The sequence below is a fragment of the Cygnus olor genome, chromosome 20 (assembly GCF_009769625.2).
Source record: "Cygnus olor isolate bCygOlo1 chromosome 20, bCygOlo1.pri.v2, whole genome shotgun sequence".
Classification (NCBI taxonomy): Eukaryota; Metazoa; Chordata; class Aves; order Anseriformes; family Anatidae; genus Cygnus; species Cygnus olor.
The window spans coordinates 7,496,962-7,518,606 of NC_049188.1; the positions used below are offsets into that span (position 1 = coordinate 7,496,962).

General features: G+C 42.3%; 1 protein-coding gene and 1 long non-coding RNA gene across 3 annotated transcripts in view; both read left to right on the forward strand.

Annotated features, from left to right (window-relative positions):
- Positions 1 to 186: 186 nt before the first annotated feature.
- The window catches only part of GOSR1 (golgi SNAP receptor complex member 1), a 34,256-nt gene continuing 12,797 nt past the window's right edge, over positions 187 to 21,645 (forward strand). Inside the window, exons 1-7 of one of the 2 annotated variants that reach the window (XM_040532512.1) lie at positions 187 to 311; positions 468 to 582; positions 2,501 to 2,588; positions 2,796 to 2,903; positions 4,469 to 4,560; positions 4,972 to 5,046; positions 20,147 to 20,176. In XM_040532512.1, the coding sequence (XP_040388446.1) occupies positions 281 to 311; positions 468 to 582; positions 2,501 to 2,588; positions 2,796 to 2,903; positions 4,469 to 4,560; positions 4,972 to 5,046; positions 20,147 to 20,176 (539 nt within the window). In that variant the 5' untranslated portion in view covers positions 187 to 280. The remainder of the gene's footprint in view (positions 312 to 467; positions 583 to 2,500; positions 2,589 to 2,795; positions 2,904 to 4,468; positions 4,561 to 4,971; positions 5,047 to 20,146; positions 20,177 to 21,645) is intronic. The other variant, XM_040532513.1, reaches the window with a different exon arrangement.
- On the forward strand, positions 9,924 to 10,687 carry LOC121057818. Its single transcript, XR_005813965.1, has 3 exons — positions 9,924 to 10,015; positions 10,325 to 10,488; positions 10,634 to 10,687. It is a non-coding gene; the product is annotated as an uncharacterized LOC121057818 (long non-coding RNA).

The following is a 21,645-nucleotide window of genomic DNA, read 5'->3' on the forward strand; positions in this document are numbered from 1 at the left end:
CGTCCTCTCGTTCTTCCTTTGCCTCCACACGACCGGGGGTGGGGGGGGGGGAGAAGAAGCTGGGGCTTGGGGGTCAAAGGCTGGGGCTTGGGGGACAGGGCTGGGGCCTGACGGGGCCGGGGGTCGGGGGCTGAGGCCGGTCGGAGGCTGCGAGGCCCGGGCGGAGGTTGACGGCCTCGGGGGGGCGCTGCAGCGGGCGGCCCTCCCGCCTCGCCCCGCCGCGCTCCGCCGCTCTGTGCCGGCCGTCTCGGCGGGCCGCGGCTGACGTCGGACAACAAAGATGGCGGCGGGGAGCAGCAACTACTGGGAAGGCGAGTGGGGGCCGCGGGCGGCGGGGCCGGAGGGGGGGGTTTGGGGCCGGGGGGGGGGGGCTCGGCCGCGGTCCCCGGTTCTTTCCCCTCACGTCCCGCGGGGCTCCGGGGCTCCCTGTGGGGCGCCGTGCGGGGCTGTGACCTCTCCCCCCGCAGATCTGCGGAAGCAGGCGAGGCAGCTGGAGAACGAGCTGGACCTGAAGCTGGTCTCCTTCAGCAAGCTCTGCACCAGCTACAGCGGCGGCCGGGACGGGCGGCGCGACAGGTATAGGTACTAACACGTTTCTTTACGATTTAATTTTTCGCTTGGTTCCGGTCCCCGCCGCCACCTCAGGTTTTACGCTCGGTTTCTTAAGCTCGTTGCAGCGCTTGAGGTGGGGGAGTCACCGGCCCTGGGGGTTCAGGGAGAGGTTGGATGTGGTGCTTGGGGATGTGGGTTAGTGGGTGATATTGGTGGTAGGGGGCTGGGTGGACCAGGTGATCCTGGAGCTCTTTCCCAACCCTAATAATTCTGTGATTCTCGTCTCCATGCGCTACCAGGTGATGTTGGCACTTAGGTCACAAAGGCGTGTGCTCTGCAGCAGAGCGCGGTGTCCCCAGGGGCAGCTGCGTTCAAACTTCGGTTTGTAACTGTGGGGAAGGTGTGTGAGGGGTTGTTCGGCTTCCTTAACACACGGCCCAGCTGGCTGCGCCAGCTCGCTTTCCAGTTTTACTCGTATGGAGTTAGCAGAGGTTCTGAGGCTTCAGTAAGTGCTTTGGGCTCTGGCAGTTTAGCGTTACACGGCCCCGGTGGGCTGCTGTGGTGCTCCTAATCCCTGCTTCAGAGGTGAAGGAACCGTGCACTGAGCTGCTGTCACTGCCGCAGGGAGGATGGAGAATAGGGAATGGAAGCGGGCAGTTTGTTGCCTTCCCCTCTGGAGGGGTGGCTGTTACTTTCTGATTTTCTCCTAAGGTAAGTAGCCTTAGTGAAAGCTACATATAGATTAATATATATATATATATAAACTAGGTACGTGCGTATGCGTGCATACAACAGAATAATTTCTGCTTGCGTTACATAGATTTATGTTTCACTGGAGAACTAGCATAATAAAACTTTTCGACTCTTTCCAGCTTAACAGCAGCCTTGAGGCCTTTTTGCAGTCCCACGGCAGTAATTATCAGCTTCTCTGTCCCTGTGCACAGTCTTTAAAAATGCTATTCTTTGCTTATTAATTGTGGATCTCGACATCATGTATCAGTTATGAGTGACTGCTGCCTGTATGTGTGTTGATTTTTTTTTCTTCTTAACTCCACATTTATCCTTCTCAGTGCTGTAGGTTATATCTTGATAGGTAAAACCTGCAGCCTTATGTGCTCTTTGTCTTTTCGAGTAAACATTACTTCCTTTAGCAAATCTGGTCCCATTTGTTTGAAGTGTGAGAGCATTTCTTGCTCTCAGAGCTCAGATACCTTGGTGGGTTGGGTATAAAGGTTCTGGAGGGTTGAATAATTTTTTTAATCTTCCCCTGAATTTCCGGTTCTGGAAGCCTGAGAGCAACGCAAGAATGATCACATTACTCTTGAGTCAAGAGTCCTAGTCTTTTTTTTTTTTTTTTTTTAAAAAAAAAAAAAAAGCTCATACATTACTTGCTGTGTAATCTAATTGTTGTACTTATTTTGCCATCCTCTGCAAAACTTTACTCTCTTACTCTAGTTACCATAGATAATCAAAACAAAGAGCGGTTTCTGAAAGGCATTAGCTGTCGTATGTCTGCAGGTTGGCATGCTAAGGGGTGTACTGCTGTTCTCTTGCTTCGGTGTGATTTTGCATTGTGTTTTTAGTTTATCTGAAAAAAATCTAGGGAAGGTGAGCTGTATGAAACAAATGGTGATAATTCGGGTGGCGTGCATTGCTGTGTAGAACGTTTGTCTGCATAACAGGTCAGTGGGTTGTCCTAGCGCTGTAACTAAAGTGTATTTCTGTAGCTGGTGTAACATACCCACAGTACAGTGCTCCTTAGTGCCAAAATATAAGAAAATAACTTGAGCTTAAAAGTTGGGGATGGAAGGGTGTTGGTACTGAGCACGTGCTGGTTGGTAGTAGACGAGTGTTTGGTGTCAGGAGTATCTTTCAAGGGGAGGTTGCATTTTCCCCAGGTGATGCAAGATGGACATTTCAGTAACTGCTCTTTTTTTTTCCCCCTTAGCTCTGACACCACTCCTCTCTTAAATGGGTCAAGCCAGGACAGAATGTTTGAGACCATGGCTGTGGAGATTGAACAGCTTCTGGGAAAGGTAACTCAGGTTATTGCATTTTCACTTTGGCACCTCGGAAGTGTTACAGTACAGCTGTCTGTGATGCGTGTTTACGAAGTACTAGAGTGGGTGACAGAGAAATGTTTCTGAAAGTGTGCATCTGTTGTTAGGGGGAGTTCCTTCATCTGATGCATTGTAACTTTCTTGCAAGAATAAGCCTTTTTTTTTTTTTTTTTTCCCTTCTAGCTTACTGGAATAAATGACAAAATGGCAGAATACACAAACAGCGCAGGAGTCCCATCCCTGAATGCTGCACTAATGCATACGTTACAGCGTCACAGAGACATATTACAGGTAACAAACACCTGTCCTTCTTGCTTCTATTCTGTTGCTTTGTTGAAATAGTTATTAGCAATGCTGGTATCACAGCGTGCTTGTTTGTTTTATCTCAGTATGGATGTACTGTGTACATATGCTCAAACACATTCCAGATGCCAACTGGCTGGGAGGAGTCTCTGTGAATACTGTATTTATTGTGCCTAACCTGCAACAAGCGAAAAGTCTGATTTATTGACATAAAAGTTTCTTCATATGTGTTGCAAGCACAGGATCTGAAAATGTTTGTAGAAACAAACTTCTCCAAGTGAGTGTAAATATTTATTTCAACAATAAGTGCACTGTGAGTATGATTGTTTATCCAGTTATCTGTGCATTCATAGCATTACTTCCTGCTGGATTTCTTTATAAAATAAAAATATTATAATGAAGCTGTGTTGCTTTGAGATGCAGTTTTTTTTTTAGCGTTTAGTTACCTAAAATTAACTGCAAACAGCAATCTCTGATAAAGGAAAAGCCGCCCCAAGGAGGCTGCTTGGTGGGAGGAAAAGAAAAAGGAAAAAAAAGGGCAGTTGAAAATCTTGAATATGGAAGTTAATCTCATTTGGAAGCTTCTACTGATTGTAGAACTGAGTCTGTGCAGGTCTCTCTTTTAGCTGCTGTCTGGTCATGGTGAAGAGTATTTGGGATGTTTTGCAGTCTGTTAATGAATACAACTTGTTTTTGCAACACATCATATGGATGTTCTATGTAAACTGGGCTGTGGCTTCTTCGAACTTTTAGGATAGGAAAATATGATTGTAAAACCATCCGAACTGATAAAGGGAGTTGAAGGAAACATGATGGCTAAGGCTATTAATCTGTTTAAATGAGCCATATTTCAAACTGGTGATGTTTTCATGGCATAGTAATATTAAAAATGCCTGTTCTTTGCATGTTCTCTGCAGCCATATACAGTTTAATTTCTCTTTGGTATCAGTACAATACAAAATATTAAAAAAAGCAGTATTTTGTAAAAGCTACAGTATTTATATGAAAAATAGTACTGAATGTTTGCAATGATTTTGGTGTTGTACTGGACGCCGGTTACCAATTGGATTGGTTTTCAAGCTGCCTGAAATGTTTTGAATTGTACAATTGCAACTTGAAGATCTTTCTTTTCGCTGTTCAGGAAATTTTTTTCTCATTCAGTGGAACTTAACTACATAAACCCAGGGGCATCCTCACCACACCAAATCAGTAGGTTTTACTGTTGTTTTGGATTCAACCAGTAATGGGAAATTCCAGTACAAATTGATAATTCAGCAGAAAGCTGAAGATGTGTGGAATTGGGAGAAGAACTTAACAGTGGATCTTCCACTGTGACCTTAGCTGTAGCTACCAAAATACAGCAGCTAGAAGTGAGTTTTAAAAGTACTCTGTATTAATTTCCAAGCAGTTTTGATGTTAATTTAATAAAGTTCTCTTACACTTCTTGTTAGAGAATAGCTAACATTTTAAAAGATGGTTGGATCTTACTTGAGAATCCTGTTTTGTTAACGTGATCCCACGACCCTAATTTTGGACTAATTGTTTTATTACAGGATTACACTCATGAATTCCACAAAACCAAAGCGAACTTTTTGGCGATACGAGAAAGGGAAAATCTGTTGGGATCAGTACGAAAAGATATTGAGTAAGTTGTAGCGTGTGTTCCAGCAATGGCATGGGCCTGCACTGGGAGGGAGAAGGCGGTACTTTCCTGTAGGAGGAGATTACTTGGCTTAGGTTAATCATCTGTGCTCTGAACAAAGCAAAAAAAAAAAAAAATTATTTGAATTCACAACTCTTATTAAGTTTGTGATGAGATTCCAATATGTTTTTTTTGTTTGTGTGTTTTAACTTTGAAAAGGAATTCATTTTTTTAAAGTAAAACTATTAAGCTATGCTGAATCACTTCAAAAATGTCTTAGCATGACTGGGGCTTTCCTGTTTGGTCATTTCAGAGTAACAAAGCATGATATGCATGCGAGTTGGTTAATAATATCTACTGAAAAGCCTCTGGAGAAAAAGTCTTCCAATTTTTATTTTTATTTTTTTCATGTAGATCATATAAAAGTGGCTCTGGTGTGAATAACAGAAGAACAGAACTATTCCTGAAAGAACACGAGCACCTTCGAAAGTAGGTGTTACTTATTTAACTTGCACATTTACTTACGTTGGAGGTGCCTAACTTTTCTGGGGGATAAAACCTACTTAATCCAAAGCGTGGATGACAACTTCGTCCTTTTCTAGAAAATGCCCCTGATGAATGCCTTGCACTGTGTATTCTGCGACAGTGCTGCTACTTACACAGCTGGATAAACGTTTGTTGCTCATGCTTACCGTAAGATGTGTATAGTTGGTAGTAGTCATGGTAGTTTTCAGTGACTTCAGCTTTAGGATCTTGTCAGCACTCTGACTTTTGTTGTCTTCTGTGGGCTTTCCCAAGTCACTTGGCCTCCTCTCTTCATTAGAAGGTAGATGCCTTTACAGTATACTAACTGGGATAAGGGTTAAACAAAAGTGAAAGTCACGGTGAGTTAGCTGTTGTCCCCTTTCTTCCGCTTTATTTGTCAGTGTTAGGTAGCAAAGAACTTTTTTTTTTTGTTTGTTTGTACTGAATGTGTACCAAAGGTTATGGAAGGGACTAATTCCAAAATCAGTCACACATTTAAATATTTAGAAATTGACTCTATCTTATTGGCCAAGATAAAAAGCAAAGCAGAAAGTGCTTTCTTTTTATTCTTGCTGCAGATAGCATTAGATTATGAGTAGCTTGTTTGTACATTCCCCACACAGCAAAAGCAGCACACAGAGAGTGCTGGAAGGTTTGTTTTCTATACCATCGGGATGTATACTCGAGGAGTAGCACCGATCTTCGTGTCTCTGTTCTTGACTCTAGTCATGTTCTTGTTCTCTAGTCATGCTAAACTCCAACCTTACACAAGAGGGCAGGCTTTCATTATAAACAAGAATTACCTGTGGCTTTTTCAAATGTGCTTTATTAAAGAACTTTATTTTCCAGTTGGAACTGCACAAAAAGCTTTTACAGGAAATTAAAACCCAAAACTTAAGATTATGGCTTACCACTACCATCCTCAGTTTTCTTAAATATCTGTAGAACTTTGAGATAAATTAATTTAAAGCTTGAATTACGACTTTGGTTAGGTTGAATTTGTTATTAGACATGGATGATCAGGAAAACAAACAAACAGGCTTAGTATTTTGGAGATGATTGTTATCTGAAACGTTGTACTTAGATTAACTGACATAGATTGTTCAAAGTAAACTGGATTCTTTCTAGATGTTGTGATTTTTTTTTTCTTTTTGAAGGGTAGTAAATACTTTTTTTTACATTTGGTATTTTTTGTAAAGCTACAAATTAAATATTTCTGGAGTTACATAAAAGCCCATGTTCCTCTGAGTGCACTGTTTTGAAAAGAGGAAAGTTTAAAACATTTTGTAAACATTATCTGGCAGATGTTTTTAGAAATTGAGAATAGCACTCTTTGAAGCATCGGCCACTTTGATCTCTTTAAACAGTCTCCAGTATGTTTTTAGGATAAAAATGCATGAAAAATAGGCTGTTTTAGAAACAGTTAAAACATATTCTAGGTGACAATTTGAAAATGTCAAGACTTCAAAAAAACACACAACATTGAGAAAAAGGAAACAAGAAATGAATGCAAGCTGAGGATCTTTAGGAAACAGGCACAAAACTAATCATGGAACAGCACTGCATTTTGGAGATAACTAAGGGGCGTGAAGAAATCTGGGGTAGAAGACAACCAGGGTGAGAAATCAAAGCCTACAAGGTGTTTAAAACTTTTCAATTGAGAATCTGTGTAAGTTCAGAAACAGATGCTGACAGAGCATCCCATTATTAAAGGGATTCAACATATTTTTTTTCAGAGAAAGAGTTAGTGAGCTATGAATGCCAAAAAACTGTAAAAGCTAGCAAAAGGTCCCAAGAAATAACCAGGAGCTGGCAAATTATACCAGGCGTGCTCCTAGGGTAAGCTGACAAGCTTTGTATGAGTTTTGAAACGTCAGGCATTTGCAGTGCAGTAAATCATTGTGCTGGACTAATTGACAGAGCTAGGCAATGTATATAAATGGTCACAAAGGCACAACGGTAAGAATTAATACGTATTTTCAGTGAAGTTGTGAAACCTCTGAAAAGAGCTTGGAGGTGGGAACACGCCCTGTGCGAGTGTGTCATTATGTGCTGCAAAGTAATGAAATAATGCCGCGGGAGCGATGGATTCATACCGAGCACTGGAGTGTTCACTGGTTGTGACCCTGCTTAATTGATGTTATGAAGTGCTATGGCCTGTTACATATTTATTCCGTGATCTGCTAATGGGGAGTGGAGGAGCTGTTAGCCCAGCGTGGAGTACCAGCCTCGTCTGTCAGCCTTTGTCCTTGTGCGCCACCACATGAGACAGGACGAGCGTAAACTTGAGTTTTTCTTGGCGTCATTTTCTGTGGGTGCTCTTTAAAAAGCATGCTGGCAGTCGCGGCGGTGCTGTCTGTGGTGGTATCTTACCCGGGAGTGAAGGGAGGGGAGCCAGAAAGCTTTTCTCTGGGAGGCTCTTGGGGGAGAAGCTGGGTCTCTGCTTTTACCTACATCTGCCTTTTTATATTTCCGCCCCATTTTGAACATCCTCTCTTCTGGAAATAGCAAGAATGAAGGAGAATCTGCCTTATTTTTACGTACGTAGATAATTGTGTTTAATAAATAAAATCCGAGTACCAAAATTCGGTGAGTAAATGGATCAGGCACATATCAAGCACCCAGGGAATTGCTGCAGCGCTGTGCAAGCCCTTGGTATGCCTCTGCCACCCACAAGCGGGTTCGAGCATCCATCTGGATTCGCATCCCCTGGGTGAGGCCGGCTGCTGCGTCAGCGCCGCTGGCACGAGCGGGCTGTGCTCGAGGGCAGCAGGAGCACGGCACTGCCGGGCAGCTCCTGGGCTGGGGTGAGCCGGGGGGCTCTGCTCTGCTCCCCCCCGTCCTGGGAGGCTGGCAGGAAGCTCGCTGCGTCCCTGTGCTTCTCTTCAACCGAGGGCTTCGCTGCTGGCTCAGCTTGTTTTATGATTCTGAGCTTCGTTAGGAAGGCAGATTTGTTGGGAATTTTATTGTCTGTGGGTGAGAGATGTGAAGTCTCCGAGTCTCTCACTTTGCAGCTTTTATTTCTGTGCAGGCAGTTCAGGGGTAGTTCTGCTACCTCTGGAGAGAGAACCATGAATGCCTACTTTTTTTTAATAAAAAGTGTAATACCTGTTAATTAAAAAGAGGCAAGAAGACAGTTCTTGTTGCATATCAATGCCCTGTTAATATTTTTGCCTAATACCTCAGGTCTTTTGGCATGTCAGATGTTTAAAGAAATACCAAATCTAGCAGAGCAATGGCTGCAGTTGATTTCTGAATATTTGTTCCCTCAGCACTGCGCGGTTCAGTGAATGTCTTTGTGTGCTTTTAGCTGGGGAAGTAAACAAGTAATTCTTTTTCTTGTAATACCCTTTTCCATCTAAAGGAATCAGGAATTTTGATTAATAGATCTGGCTTTGCAGTTTGTGAACTGCTCTGAAAAGTGCTGCCTCAGAGGAAGGAGTCCTGTCAGCTCAGTGTTTGCCCTAAGAAGTTCTGCAGAAATTGATGAGCTATAGCCTAAGTCAGCAAATAAAGAACTAATGTTTTTGATTAAATTTGCAATATTGTGTGTGTGTGTGAGCGAAATGTCTTCCCCCACGTCGGTACTTGCGTTGTTTGTGATTGGTGTCATTTCAGGTGATGGCACCGGTGAATTGGTGTAAAAAGTGCTGGAGGTTTCCAAGATTTCGGTAGAAATTGCAGATCTTATTGTCCATGATGAATTCTTTGTACAACTGGACGAAGCACTTAGTGGTAATCAGCTTTTGCTGTAGTGGATTTGTTCTGTCATCGCAGGATTTGTTCTGTCATTGTAGCTTTGCCACTCAGCTCCAGTTCTCAAAAACCAGGCGTTTGTCCTTTCCCGAGAGAAGTGCTGGTGGTGCCTGTGCTGGTGCAGATGCCGTGAGCTGATTTTAGTTGCCAGGTGACTCTGTGTTCCTGGTGTGCGCTGCTCTGCAGACCATCGGTCTATCCAGTAAGGATTTTTTCAGCTTAGTGTGGAGCCTGTAAGTGGTGTGGTGAGACGAGGGGCACCTGCACAGCCTTCAGACCAGCCGAGGACATAAAGCAGCCGTGTGAGTCCTGTAACCTGCAGCACTGCGAGCACAAAGGGCAGGGGTGCCCACGTAGGTGGGTGAGAAGCTTTGAGGCAGAGTGGGAGGAGAGCAAACAGATCGAAGAGGGAGGTGTTCTGCATGGGAAAGGGAAAAGAGGAAGGAGAGAAGTGAGCAGAAGAAATAGGGGAATGTGCAGCAGTTGTGTAATGGTGCTATAAATAGTACATACCTGGCTCAGGGAGATGTTTAGGGTAAATTAATGTTTGTGCATCACTTCATGTGTGTGAAGCACTCTGAAGTACTGAATATTACTGTTACTACCATTGCATTTCATTTTTCCACAGAACTATATCAAATTTCCTGTTGTTGTTTGCACAGAGATGGCCGCATTCAGTAGAGAATAATCACCGGGAAACCGCTTTCAAACTTTATTCCTAACACAGCCCAGATCTTAATAGAGGGAGTGACTTTGTGACCTTTTTTCTCTCTTAATATCGATGTTGCTCACAAATGGTCACTTCAGTACTGATTGGCACAAAGAAGCCAGCTTACTGAGATGCTGAGGCACCTTAAAAGGGTTTTGGTTATAAGCACGCCGTGGAGAAAACTGCCAGTTTTCTACCTTGACTTAATTTCCTTTTATTTTTTTTTTTTACTCCGCTCTGCTCCTCACACCAGCACACGATTCCCATTCACTGTACTTCTGCTGCTCAGGTTGCTTCAGGGGCCCTTCAGAGCTGGGTTAAAAGCTGCTGTTGTCACCACTTCTGTGACATCGGAGCCTCGCCTCCGGTGGCGGGGGGGACACGCAGGTGCCTGGGCAGCTGCTGCTCCAGCTGGCGCAGTTCTCCACTGCATCTCCTTCGTCTTCTCCTGGAGAGAGAAACTGTGGGGTAAAACACCTATTTTGCCAATTCCTTTTGCCTTCCCAAGGTGGTTGGGGAAGCAGCGGGGAGGGAGGAGCGCGATGACCCTCTGTGCTGGGTGCCTGCTGCCTGCCGGCTCTGCAGCCCCAGAACTGCTGAGCTCCGCTTTGCTCAGGCCCAGTAAGGGTTTTCTTAATTGCTCAACTTGCATCTTCGGGAAAAACTTATTTTTTCTTCATGTCAAAGCAGAATGTGGTGTTCTCGTTGCTCCGTCCTCTTAATACAGATTTTACCTGAAGCAGCGCTTTATAATTAATAACTCTCCTCGCTTTATAGCAGCTATGAAAGAAACAAAATAGATCTGCTACGAGAGGACAATCCATACTATGAGCTCGGCTTGGACTGGTTGCCAGGAAGCCCTGAGAAAGGTGCGATTTGGCTGCATGCTTGCTGTGTGATAGTTACAGAAGGCTGCAGTGCTCTGTCCAGCCAACTGGAAGGTGCAAGGGGAGAGGAGAGGGAGGAATCTAGGTTAAAATGTTTCTCTGCTGGTGATTAACTGCCAGAGCTCTAGCAGAGCTGTGTCACCGTTTTCCCGAATGCAATTAAGTAGCGCTGCCGCCTTTTCTTTGTTTCTGGAATAAGGAAAGTTGGGAAACAATCGCTGTAAAAGTAGGTGCTAGTGCCTCTGCAAGGCAGTCGGACTGCGGTAATCACCCTGCTGCCGCCTGACTCACCGAAATGGAGCTGTGGATCCCTGCCACGCTGACTTGTTGGGTAGGGGTGTACGTGCTATCTGAGAGGCAGCACAAATAAAATGGTCTTCAAGGAAGGGATTTGAGCAAAGGACCTTCTGTGGTATCACAAGAGCTTACTTAAAGATGCGCAACAACTGCTATTGTGTTTCTCTTTCAAAATCCCATTCTGTTTTCCCTTTCTGCTGTCTCCTAGTGCTGCAGTTTTCTCAATTGCAGTTACGCACCAGTGATTCCTTCCCTTAGCCTGGTTTCTGCATGGTGCTGAATGGATTTTATTTCCCAGCCTGCTGGCAGAACCTCTGTCTCTTGGAAATTTATGGCAGGATGACACAGGGCCACTTCGTGAGCAGCTGGATCGCCTTCCTGGGTAACAGCCCCAGGCTGAATACAGGACTCGTGCATCTCACATGATGCTTATCCACAAAGCCAAACTGAGCACAAATTATCTGTTTTCTCATTTTAATAGTAAATATTTCTCAATGAGGGAGGCAGTTCATGTCTCCTGCAACAAAGACACTTTATTGCTTATTGTGTGAGCGTAATATGACTGCATGAGCAAGTCATTGAAGTGGTTTAATGAGAATTTGGGGAGGCTCAAAGGCTGCAGGCAATGAAGGAAGATGCTCTCCTGGGTGTCATTACTATTTATAAATAATTTTATAAAAGAATATGAAAACCAGCCTAGCACATCGGGATTTAAAAGAGGTTTTCCCTTTAAAAGATAGTTTGAGCTTCATTAGACTAAAAGCTTGTAGTGTTTTTCATCTTCTCTTGCTATATTTAGGACTTCAGAAAACAAACAAACAAACAAGAAACACTGAAACAAAGATTATATTAGTCTCATGAGGTTTATTTGCAAGCTTTCCTTATAGTTAGATTGCTTTATAAATTCTGTCATCAATAAATTCCCTGACACTTGTGGCTGTTGTGATACTGTTATAAGGAGAAAACACCACATGCACAAAACCCAATTTGGGGACTTCCTTTATGGATTCCAGTACCGAGTTAAATGAGCTGTTAAATTGAATTATGCAGGTGACAAAGGATGCAAACAGATGTTAGCACTGAGAGCCTCAAAACCCATTTTTTGTTTTTCACCTGTATAAAATGTGAAAGCTTATGCATGAATTTCCATGTACCCCAGGAAAGAGCCTGAAAAGTATCCTAGGTCTTCACAGATGTCTGCAGAAACTAAGGACAAACCCTCGCAACACAGTTATGAAATATTACCTGAATACATCACGAACAAAGGGTAGTGGGAGACTAAAGCTCTGCTCATGTTCTTGGTTCTGGGCTTCACTTTAGAAACAACATTGTGCCCTCGATTTGGGGAGAGGGAGGGATATAAAACCACACTTCAAACTTCAGAGCCCTGTGTGCGCTTCTGAAGCTAGTTGCTTGTTTCAGAAATAAACAAGGCAGTGATGCATGTTTTATTTGCTTTTAGCTTTCCTTTAAACACCATTTCTTAACTAGGGCAGCTTTCCCCCCCAAGGTCGGTATTGAAATTAGGACTTTGACAAGTACTGAAATGCATCTTGCATGGGTTGATTCTGAAAAGTAGGTGCCTTGTTTGAACAGAATCAACAATTGTGGAGTTGGAGAGAATTTCTTTTGTATAGTTTATTTAAAATGATTAAATCAGTTCATATTTCAGAGGAGCTGCCACCAATGATTACAGTGCTCTAGTTATTCTCAGTAAGTGCTGTATGTTTTTTCACATATAGTCACAACAGTAATGCGTATAGTATAAATAATTTTCTAGCTAAAGAACATGTTAAAATCCCCGGTTATGGGTTGAAAAACACTTTAAAATGAAGACAAGTATATGCCAGATACTTCTATTGTTACAGAAAGCATTCATAATGCAGAAATTCCCTGCAGAAATGATTTATGAAACAAGCGTCTTCAGGAAAATCTGGTGGCTTCCAGATGGACATTTTTTTCTGCCGTTGTGATTACGGTCTTCTCTCCTCCTTAGGAATGCTTATATTAGGCCAGAAGAAATGTTGGTTTGGATATTTGGAAATATTCCTGAGGCGTACACCTCTTGTGTGAGTTATTAGAGGTAGATACTTAACAGAGCTGGTTGTGCTTTGGTCATTAGGATTCTTGAAGTGGAACCTGGAAGTTATCATATTACTGTATTAATGTCACTCTTGATTTTATTGAATTTGAACCTCTGTAGTAATGCCTCAGAATGAAGTTCTCCTCATTCTCAGCTGCTGTTTGGCAGGCTATGCAGATGTCCCAGCGTGTTGCTTTACTAGCGGCTTGATACGAAGCATCAGCTCCCATCTTCTGAGGATGCTTTCTCTTAAATCCATACTGATGAGCAGAACTAGATACAAACCCATCAAAGTATGCCTGTCTTACCCCGATAAGACAATATTGCTTAGAACCTTTCAAGGTCCTTGTTTTGCTGTCAAGTGAAGGATGCAGAGTGCTTTGCTGTCGCTTGAGAGACTTGTTTGTACTGAGCACACTCACTCTTGGAAGAATGCATCCTGTTCAGTCTTAAAAAGGCAAGCAGTGAAATTGGGTTGGAAGAAAACCGTTGATAGATTAATGAATTGCATCTTAAATTTAGACCTCAGATGGGTTAAGTGTAGCATGCGCTTTAAATTTTAAACCACAGAAGTTCAGTATGTTGTTAACTATACAATTCTAAGAATCATTTTCTGAAGCATAACGAACAGGTAGGTACTTCTAGCAGTAGGTACTTTGGCCGAGCCCTAGATGAAAGCCTTACAGCTTTCTACACCTACCAAAAAAACATCAAAGCCACAGCAGGTGGAATGCAAAGTTAGGAAGCAGAAAACCAATGTGTATTTTAGGGCTTTGTACTAAAATAAAACTGGGTTGTCATCTCATGGATAACTCTCTTCGTTTCTGTGCTGCCTTCACTGGAAATTAGAAAGACATTAAGATACTAAGTGCAAAGGTTTACATGGGTGGGGCTCTTCTGGAAGATGTTCTCCTTTGTGTTCTCTTCTCCCCCTTACTTAAGAACGTGTGAGTATTTTTCTAGCTTTGTCTAGCTTGAGACAAAAAAGACAGAGCTAGGAAAGTGGTGCAACTTTTTTTGTTATATTACGGATTATAAGCAGCTTGTGTTTCTTGTAATTCATGTATCTACCTCTTCTCTGTGTGCACGACAAACCAGTACTGACAGGTTATCTTGGTAGAGATCATCTTTTCTTCTGTCAGATCAGTGTTGTGCATGGAAAACTGTTCTTGTGTGCGCTCACAGGTGTTGCTGGGTTTTGAGCTTTTTCCCCTTGCTTAAAGGCATAATCTAAATTATATCTTTTAAACCAGAGGAAATAATGCACGCAGCACTGCTGCTGGATGCTAGTTCTGCATGCAGCAAGTAAAATGTGAGGAAATGCCGATATAGTCCATTAGTAAGTTACTGGAACCGTTCTGACAGTTGTGGTTACTGATAATGACTTACAGTAAGGCCTGCCCCTCTCCGTTCATTTAACTTTGTTCCTATGGGTAATATGGAGCAATTACACGGGAGGGTCAGTCTGTCCAGGAACTTTCACAACCGTGAACAGAGAGCCTCTAGAAACTTCGTTACGTGGCCATTGGTGCCATCCTGGCATTGGTTTTAAGCTTACTAGTAGGCAGCCAGCTGCTGCGCCTCATTGAGCTGGTGGGAGCTGTTGTCATTTTAGGTTTTTAACTTCGGGTGAACTGTATACTGCAGATTATCGAGAAGCCTCTTACTTCCTTATAGATCTGCTTTAAAGGAAGAAGTATTGCTGTTACTCGCCCTCCTGGGAAGCTCAAACATCAGGCACTCTCCCCAGGAGTCTCTCTGTGTGCCAAAGAGCTTTCTTGGCTAACTCCTCTTTTTGCAGAAACATTTATTTGCTCCGTTGATAGTTCGCAGACAAGTCCGCGGAGCTCAGCGGAGACGCAGACCATTTGGATATCGAGGAGAAACAACCTGTGTGTGAAGGTGGATCCCTGGGTTCAAGCAACTCACAACTCCACCCTAAGGGGAGGGCTTCCCCTAATTTTCGTTTGCATCCCTTAAATCGTTCTTTAAACAGAGTTAGAAAAAATAATCTTTTTATTAGTTGCAGTCCATGCGTAGACATGATTGCAGATGTTAGCTGCAGAGAAAGTGTGTGTTAGCTTAAGTTCCAATTCAAAAGGCTCTTCTTGCTGTAATTGTTCAGCTGGTGAGGTATTTACTCAGTGGTGTAGCTAGGAGTCCAGCTTTAATGATTTTTTTTTTTTATCAGCCCCTAGTTTATTTTCCTGGAAATCCTTTGTCAGCTTCTTGCCTGCTGTGAAAAGCCTGTCTCTAACCTCTTGCAGTTGTTTGCTCGTGTACAAGGTATATGTGGGGCATCTGGAAGGAAATTCAACACCAAATTATGTTGGTTAACTTCTGCCTAGAGCAATGGATTATGTTTCAGTGCCATTCGTTGTAGATCTAACAAATTGCTTGTATTGATTAAAAGCAACGTAGTGATGTGCTATTGTGTTTTTTTTTTCTTTTCCAATCTTGCAGCTACTCCTGTTTCTTCTTGAAAGTGATTGCTGAGCGTCACACTGCCCAGTACAATGATCTGCAGAAATAAGCTTGCTTATATGCTTAGAGCTTGCAAGTGTGATGCTGTTAGCAATTTGTTCTTTTGGGGCAAATCTATACATTGACTTAATGCTCAGGCTTGTGCTGGATTTTGTTTGATTGTTGTAGACTCTTATTTCATTTGGCTCCTGCAACAGATAGTGTGAAAACATCGCGTCTCTGTAGCATCCAGATTTGTGCCCTAATTAACGTACAAAGGGAACCCGCAGGAGATGGCAGTTTGTGTAGGTACTCAAACTTTTCTATCTCTGCTTTCAGAAGGGTTTTTGTACACAAGCTGTTCATCCCAAACAGTACCCGTTTTACATCAAGTCTTCATTTTTTGGCCAATCTGCTCTTCTCGTTCTAGAAATTTAAGATGCCTACTTTGTAAGCAGACGTGTTCTTCCTCTGCTGCTGTGTGCCGTGCACTCCTGGCAGGTGCTCCCTCTGCTCTTTACTAAAAACACGGCAGTGAATTTTGTGTTGTTTACATGGTCCTCTACTATAAATTGTTCTCTCTTTGGGTGTTGTATATCTTCAGTTTTTTTCTCTCATCATTCTCTTGTGTTGGATGCCAGACAATGAGTAGGCTTCTGCCACAATTTTTGTCTTCATTAGCAGCTGTGGGAGGCTGTCCGAACGAGCTAAGCAGCTCCAGCGAAATTTGCTCTCTTGGACACTAAAGTGAAGCAAGCTTGATATGAACCTTATCAAATCTGGAATATCTTGTTCATTGTCACAGGAAAAAAATGTATTCTAAAAATGTAAAGAGCTTAATGATCTTTTGAATGCGTTCAGTTATACGGAATCTTGATAGCAAGCAAAAACGTGAGTTGGAGCGTTTTTTTTGTGTGTATATGCCCAGTGTTTCACTTGTGAGATAGGAATGGTTATGGCGGAAATAACTGACTGTACAAGTCTGATTTGCTTCATCATAGCCTGTGTATTTGTGTTAGAGTATCAGGTATGTTCTGTGATATTTGCATTCCTTAAAGCTCCACGTTGCCTGCTGATCCAGGACCGTGAAAATAAAAAAGATTTAGTGCAAGCAGCTTGAGAGAGCTAAGGCTATTGATTAATCTTGCAGTGAGTTATTCTTTGCTATAATGTTGGTCCTGAAATTCATTGCCCTTAATTTTATCTGAAGGGATTAAAGTGCATTGTGCAATGAGTGGCGTGCGAGGAGCCGTAGAGCTGTATCTTATTTCTCTGACAAGTTCGGGTACTAGGTATCTACTAGTAAGTCAGCTGTAAGATCTGTGGGTGTGGGAGAAGCCCAGTCCTCACCTAAGTAATCATCTGAATTACTCAATTGTAACTACTGCCATGGAGGTTTGTTTAAAGAAAATAAAAAAGGAAATGAAATGCTTTCTTTATTTTCAAAAGCTCGATGTAATGGACACATTTGTCTATCCTAGAAGCGTATTTTACTTAATTTTTCCTCTGGATTAACGTAGCTGTCTGCATACTTAAATGATGAACTGCACAATCTTTCCTGAAGATAACAGTTGCACCGAGGCCTGGCTATTCCATATGCGTGATGGCTGCTGTTGGATTTGTGCCCTTTATTATAGCAGGTGATTACCTCAGCATCCTTGAGCATTCCGTTCGTATAGTATTTTTAAACGACTTTGTCCAAGTGCCATCTGCCTCGACAGGTGAAAACGCATAGCTTATTGAAACATATGGCAGCTCACATTAATATTGCCCAGAACAACCGCTTGCTGGCTTGGAGGTTCGTAAGGTAATGTCCACAGGAATGTTGTTTATAACAACTATTTATGTGAAACGGGATATTAATACGTAGAGATTCACAAACTTCTTCTGTACTCATCTCGCCTTGGTGCTGCTTTGGGTCTCTGGGCCCCTCAGTCTCCAGGGCTCCCGGTCTTCCTGAAACCTGCTGTTGTTTTCAGTAACTGGGAGCTGTAAGATGATGAAACAAGTGCCTGCTTCTCTCTGGATATCGCTGTAAGTGAGCACTTGCCAAGAGCTTTGAAAGACTCAGATGCTGTGTGAGTGCACGTTATTGCCCTTAGAAGAACGTCTGATTTCTGCTTAAACTCAGCTTTTTCAGGAAGCGCTAAGTTTAACAAAAGTGTAAAGGATTGTGATGCATGGATTTTTACTGAAAAACGTCGCTCCTGCTCACGCTGTCTTTACCAAAATTTCAGTGAACAAAATGCCTCTTAATCTCTCGGCAGCTGAGGAGCAGGAAAATGCATAGATGGTGGCATTGTCACTTTTTGCAGGAGTTTGTACACCTGCTGGAGGCTCGCAAGCGGAGCCTTTTTTGGGGCGTACTCTTAGGGCCTTCAAAAGATGATATAGGAAGAACATAATGAAAGATGTGCTTGGTAAATCTCTGTCCTTTGCAGCTATTTATTTAAGTGGAATATGTCAGTGAGTTCAATCTGCCCTTACCTGTGTAGCAGTCGTTCTGAAGAAAATTCACATGCAGCTCATCCTTTTAAATGGTTGGTGTGACTGCCACGTAGGTGGAGAGTCATCAATCTTGTGACTACAAGTACCAGTTAAATGTCTCGTGATGGCATTCACATCTAATTTGTTTGTTGGTATTGAGATGTTTGTTGGCATGAGATATTTGTACATATTACTAACTTCTACTTGTCAGCATCTTACAGATAGCCACATTTAAGTCTTTATTTTTATACATGTGTATCGCACATATAAACAAAATAATACAGTATGATTGAATCTGAAGCTTTAAATACTTTTTGGATTTACTTCTTTGATTAAGTAATAAGACTGCCTAACTACTGCTATATATAAGATAAATAGCAGTGTCTCTGCTGAAAAGTGACCGGCCTAATTTTTGTGCTCTGAAAATCTTGGAGAACATCCTGGTTCACTTAAGGTCTCTGATTGTGTTCAACTTCCCTGTCGTCTTCAGTTCACCAACATGAAAGTATGGTAATTTCATCAGTTAAATGGACAAATCACTGCTGCTGATTTTTCTAGGGAAGGATTTAAAAAAAAAAAAAAAAACAGGACTGTTATGTCAATGTTTTGTTCCACAGAATTTGAATGTGCACTTTATTTTTGGCTACACATCTGATAACTCTTCTTGTTACTAATACTTTTTTTTTAAAAAAAAAAAAAAACTTTTTAAAATTGGTGCATTCTTGTGCAACATTTTTGCTCTTCAGTCTGTGTTTGGGTGGCTTTGTGGTTTATTGTGCACTGACCATGCAATACACTAGTATGTTAGAGATGGTATGTGTGTACAGAAATCGCATTCTCAGTTTAATTGTGCATCTGAGATTGTACAATTACAGAAACCTTTAAGGCATTGCTTTTCTGTTCTGCTGACCTGGGGACAGCATCAGATCCTGTGAGACTTGTGGCTGGTTGTGTTCGTTCTGTGCGCGTACCTCTGGTGTTTCAGTTCTCTGTACTTGCAGCAATACGTACCACCCAGTGAGTGAAAACAGTTTTATTTCATTAAACCGATTAACTTGCAGCTGATTTGACTCTTTGGAGCCTGGCTTCGTTTGGGGAGCAGAACGAAATGCTCCAGTTTGTGTTTTCAGTGTTTGCTGCCCCAGTTGAGTCCCTCTCAACTCAAACTTGGGCAAAATATTTTTAGTGCTCTGTGCTGTCTCCAAACTTCAAGCCATGGACTAGTCAGAAATAGCAACTTGGGAGCTGTCGCTCCTCCCGCAGACAAACAGGGATGTTCCATCAGCATCTCCCCCCCGAGCAGGTTCCACGCACACACTGTGCAGCTTGCTGATCTGCCGGGGGTCTCCAGGCTGCTGAGCGTGACGAAATCTTGCAGGTCAGGCTGCTGCTTCTGAGACCTCCCCTTCGTGAGTTGGCAAAGCTCTTGGGATGCAGAGGATAGAGGATGAGGATGGTCATGCCCTTTGTCGTGCCCCTTTAACCCTTTTAGTTGGGCAGCAATAATTCCCAGTTTAATGCTGGAAGCAATATGCTGTACTATATAAAACTTGCTTCCCTCAGGTTGATTTCCTCCTTAAACTGCAAAGAGTAGTGAGTACAGAAAAATTGCTTGTCTTCTGGGGATCCTGTTCATCATCTTAATCTTGCACGCCTTTTTCTAATGAAGGGGTCTCTGCAGTGCTGTATTTTCAGCTCTTTTTCCCAGCGGTGCTGCACAGACCATCGGTGTGTGGCAGCAGTGGGAAGGGGCACGTGTTAGCGAGGTCTTTCTCTGACACATGACGTGGATTCTGTTTCCCATAAGCATCACTTAGTTCTCATCCAGCTGGTATTACTATAGAAAAAGCTTGTCTTGCTAACCACCCTGAAATGATACTTGGTAAACTAGCTCTGAGGCGGTGTTTTGAGATGGTATTACCTGGAACCAAGCTTCAGCTTTTATTTGTAACTACTACTTTTGAGGGGGTGGGAAGGAACAACTGGGATTAGAGACCAAAAATAGGAGGTGCTTCCTTCTCTAATACTCCTTTCCAAACTGTCCTGGGCATCTTGAACATGTTGGGCTCAGTTAACATTATTCAGCCACGAGTTAAGGAGCTCATTCCACCTTTCTGTCTGCAGGGTAGTTTGTGTTCTCCTGAGCATCTGCTCTTGCATACAGTTGGTGCTGCGGTAGGGGACACTGTGCATCTTCTCCAGAGACTCTCATTGCATATATCCACCACATCTGTGTTGTAGGGAAAAGTGACAGAGTCCTGAAATACTCCAAGGGCAAATTTGTTAAGGATTGTATCATGGAGATCATTGATGTAATGATCAAAAATACTTTTGTGCTCATTCCTTTTTTTAACTTTGTTTTTTTTTATTTTTGGCTTTCAGCTCAGATCGGCTGATAGAAGAAACAATAAGGTAGGAATGAATTCACTAATTTTCATTATTTTCTATACAATCAGTGTTTACACTGAACGGTGTCCAAAGATATCAGTCATTTTATTTATACAATAACCGTATTGTTTATAACTGATACACAGTATTACAATGAAATGGGTTTTTATTTCTGCTATTCAGTATTGACATAACCATGTTGCCTAAATATTTTATTCATCCTAATTTAGAAAATTTAGGTTCATGTTCGAAAGTGAATAGCTTCTTTAAAAACAATGCGAGTGACTGAGCAAAGGGAATCTCAGGTTGAGCAATCAATATCAAGGTCTATTCCAGTAGTGGAGCTGTTTCTTCTCATAGTGACACTCTTCTGCAGCATGATTTTCTGTAATCCTTTGACATGTTCAGCTTCCTAATATGCAGCTGATATTGGTAAGAGCTTTTACCTTATGGACTTGAATGATTATTACTGTTGTATAGTTACTTATCTTTTGTTTTTTTTTGCATTGTTTGAATGCTTGAGTGCTGCCTTCTCTAACTGATTTAGAAATTTTAGAACCATAGCATTATAAATTACTTTTATCATCTGTGTCCTTCCTGGTCTTCCATTGAACTCTGGGATTTTGAAAACCAATAATTCAGAGTGCCGACTTAATGGTTTTAAGTTTTAGATTATTGCTTTAAAAAAAAAAAGGAAGAAAGAAAGCAAGATATGGTTTCAGATAATGCATGTACTGGCATAAGTGATGAAGATGAGTAATTAGAGGTGCAGCAAGGCTCTGTGTCCATTAAGGTCTGGCTAGCTTAAGTACATCCAGTGGGCTCAGTATAATTAACATGGTGGAAGAATGTGTTAAACCACTACATTAATGTGCTATGATGAACCAGAAGTGGTCAGCGCAATAATGTCTGAAAATGTGGATACGATGTCTCCACAGCCTCATATTTGCCAAACTTAGCCCAGTTACTGTGAGTCTGTTTTACTTTGGGTTCCAGTCTTTTCCTGATTAAAGATCCTCTCCTTTACTGCCGTGCTTGTAGCCCTACTTTTCCATCTTGTAAAAACACTCACTATTTATTGAATCTCTTGCTTGCTGCCACTCCAGTAACAAAGGCATTAAAAGGCCTGTGATAACTTTCTGAGCTTACTGTCCTGCAAAATGACTTGTACGTGTATCATTTGAGCTCTTTGCCTAGCCTCCTGATGACCTGTCCCCTGAGAAGCTCGGCTGGGAGCTCCTTGCTGCCATTTGCAGAAAGCGTTCCTCCTGCTACTAGATGAACTTTGGTTTTAGGAGGCTGGATTTCAGCACTCCTTGCCCCGTGTGTTATCTGTAGTAAGTGAACTTCTTGTGGCAATTGCCCAAAATGTTCTACGCTTATTTTTATAGAAGAAGAGTTTGTTTGGTAACTATGTCGCACAGGAGATGTAATTTCATTTTATATCATCTTAATTAAATTCCGTCTCTGTTGAAGCCAGGGTGATTTTTTTA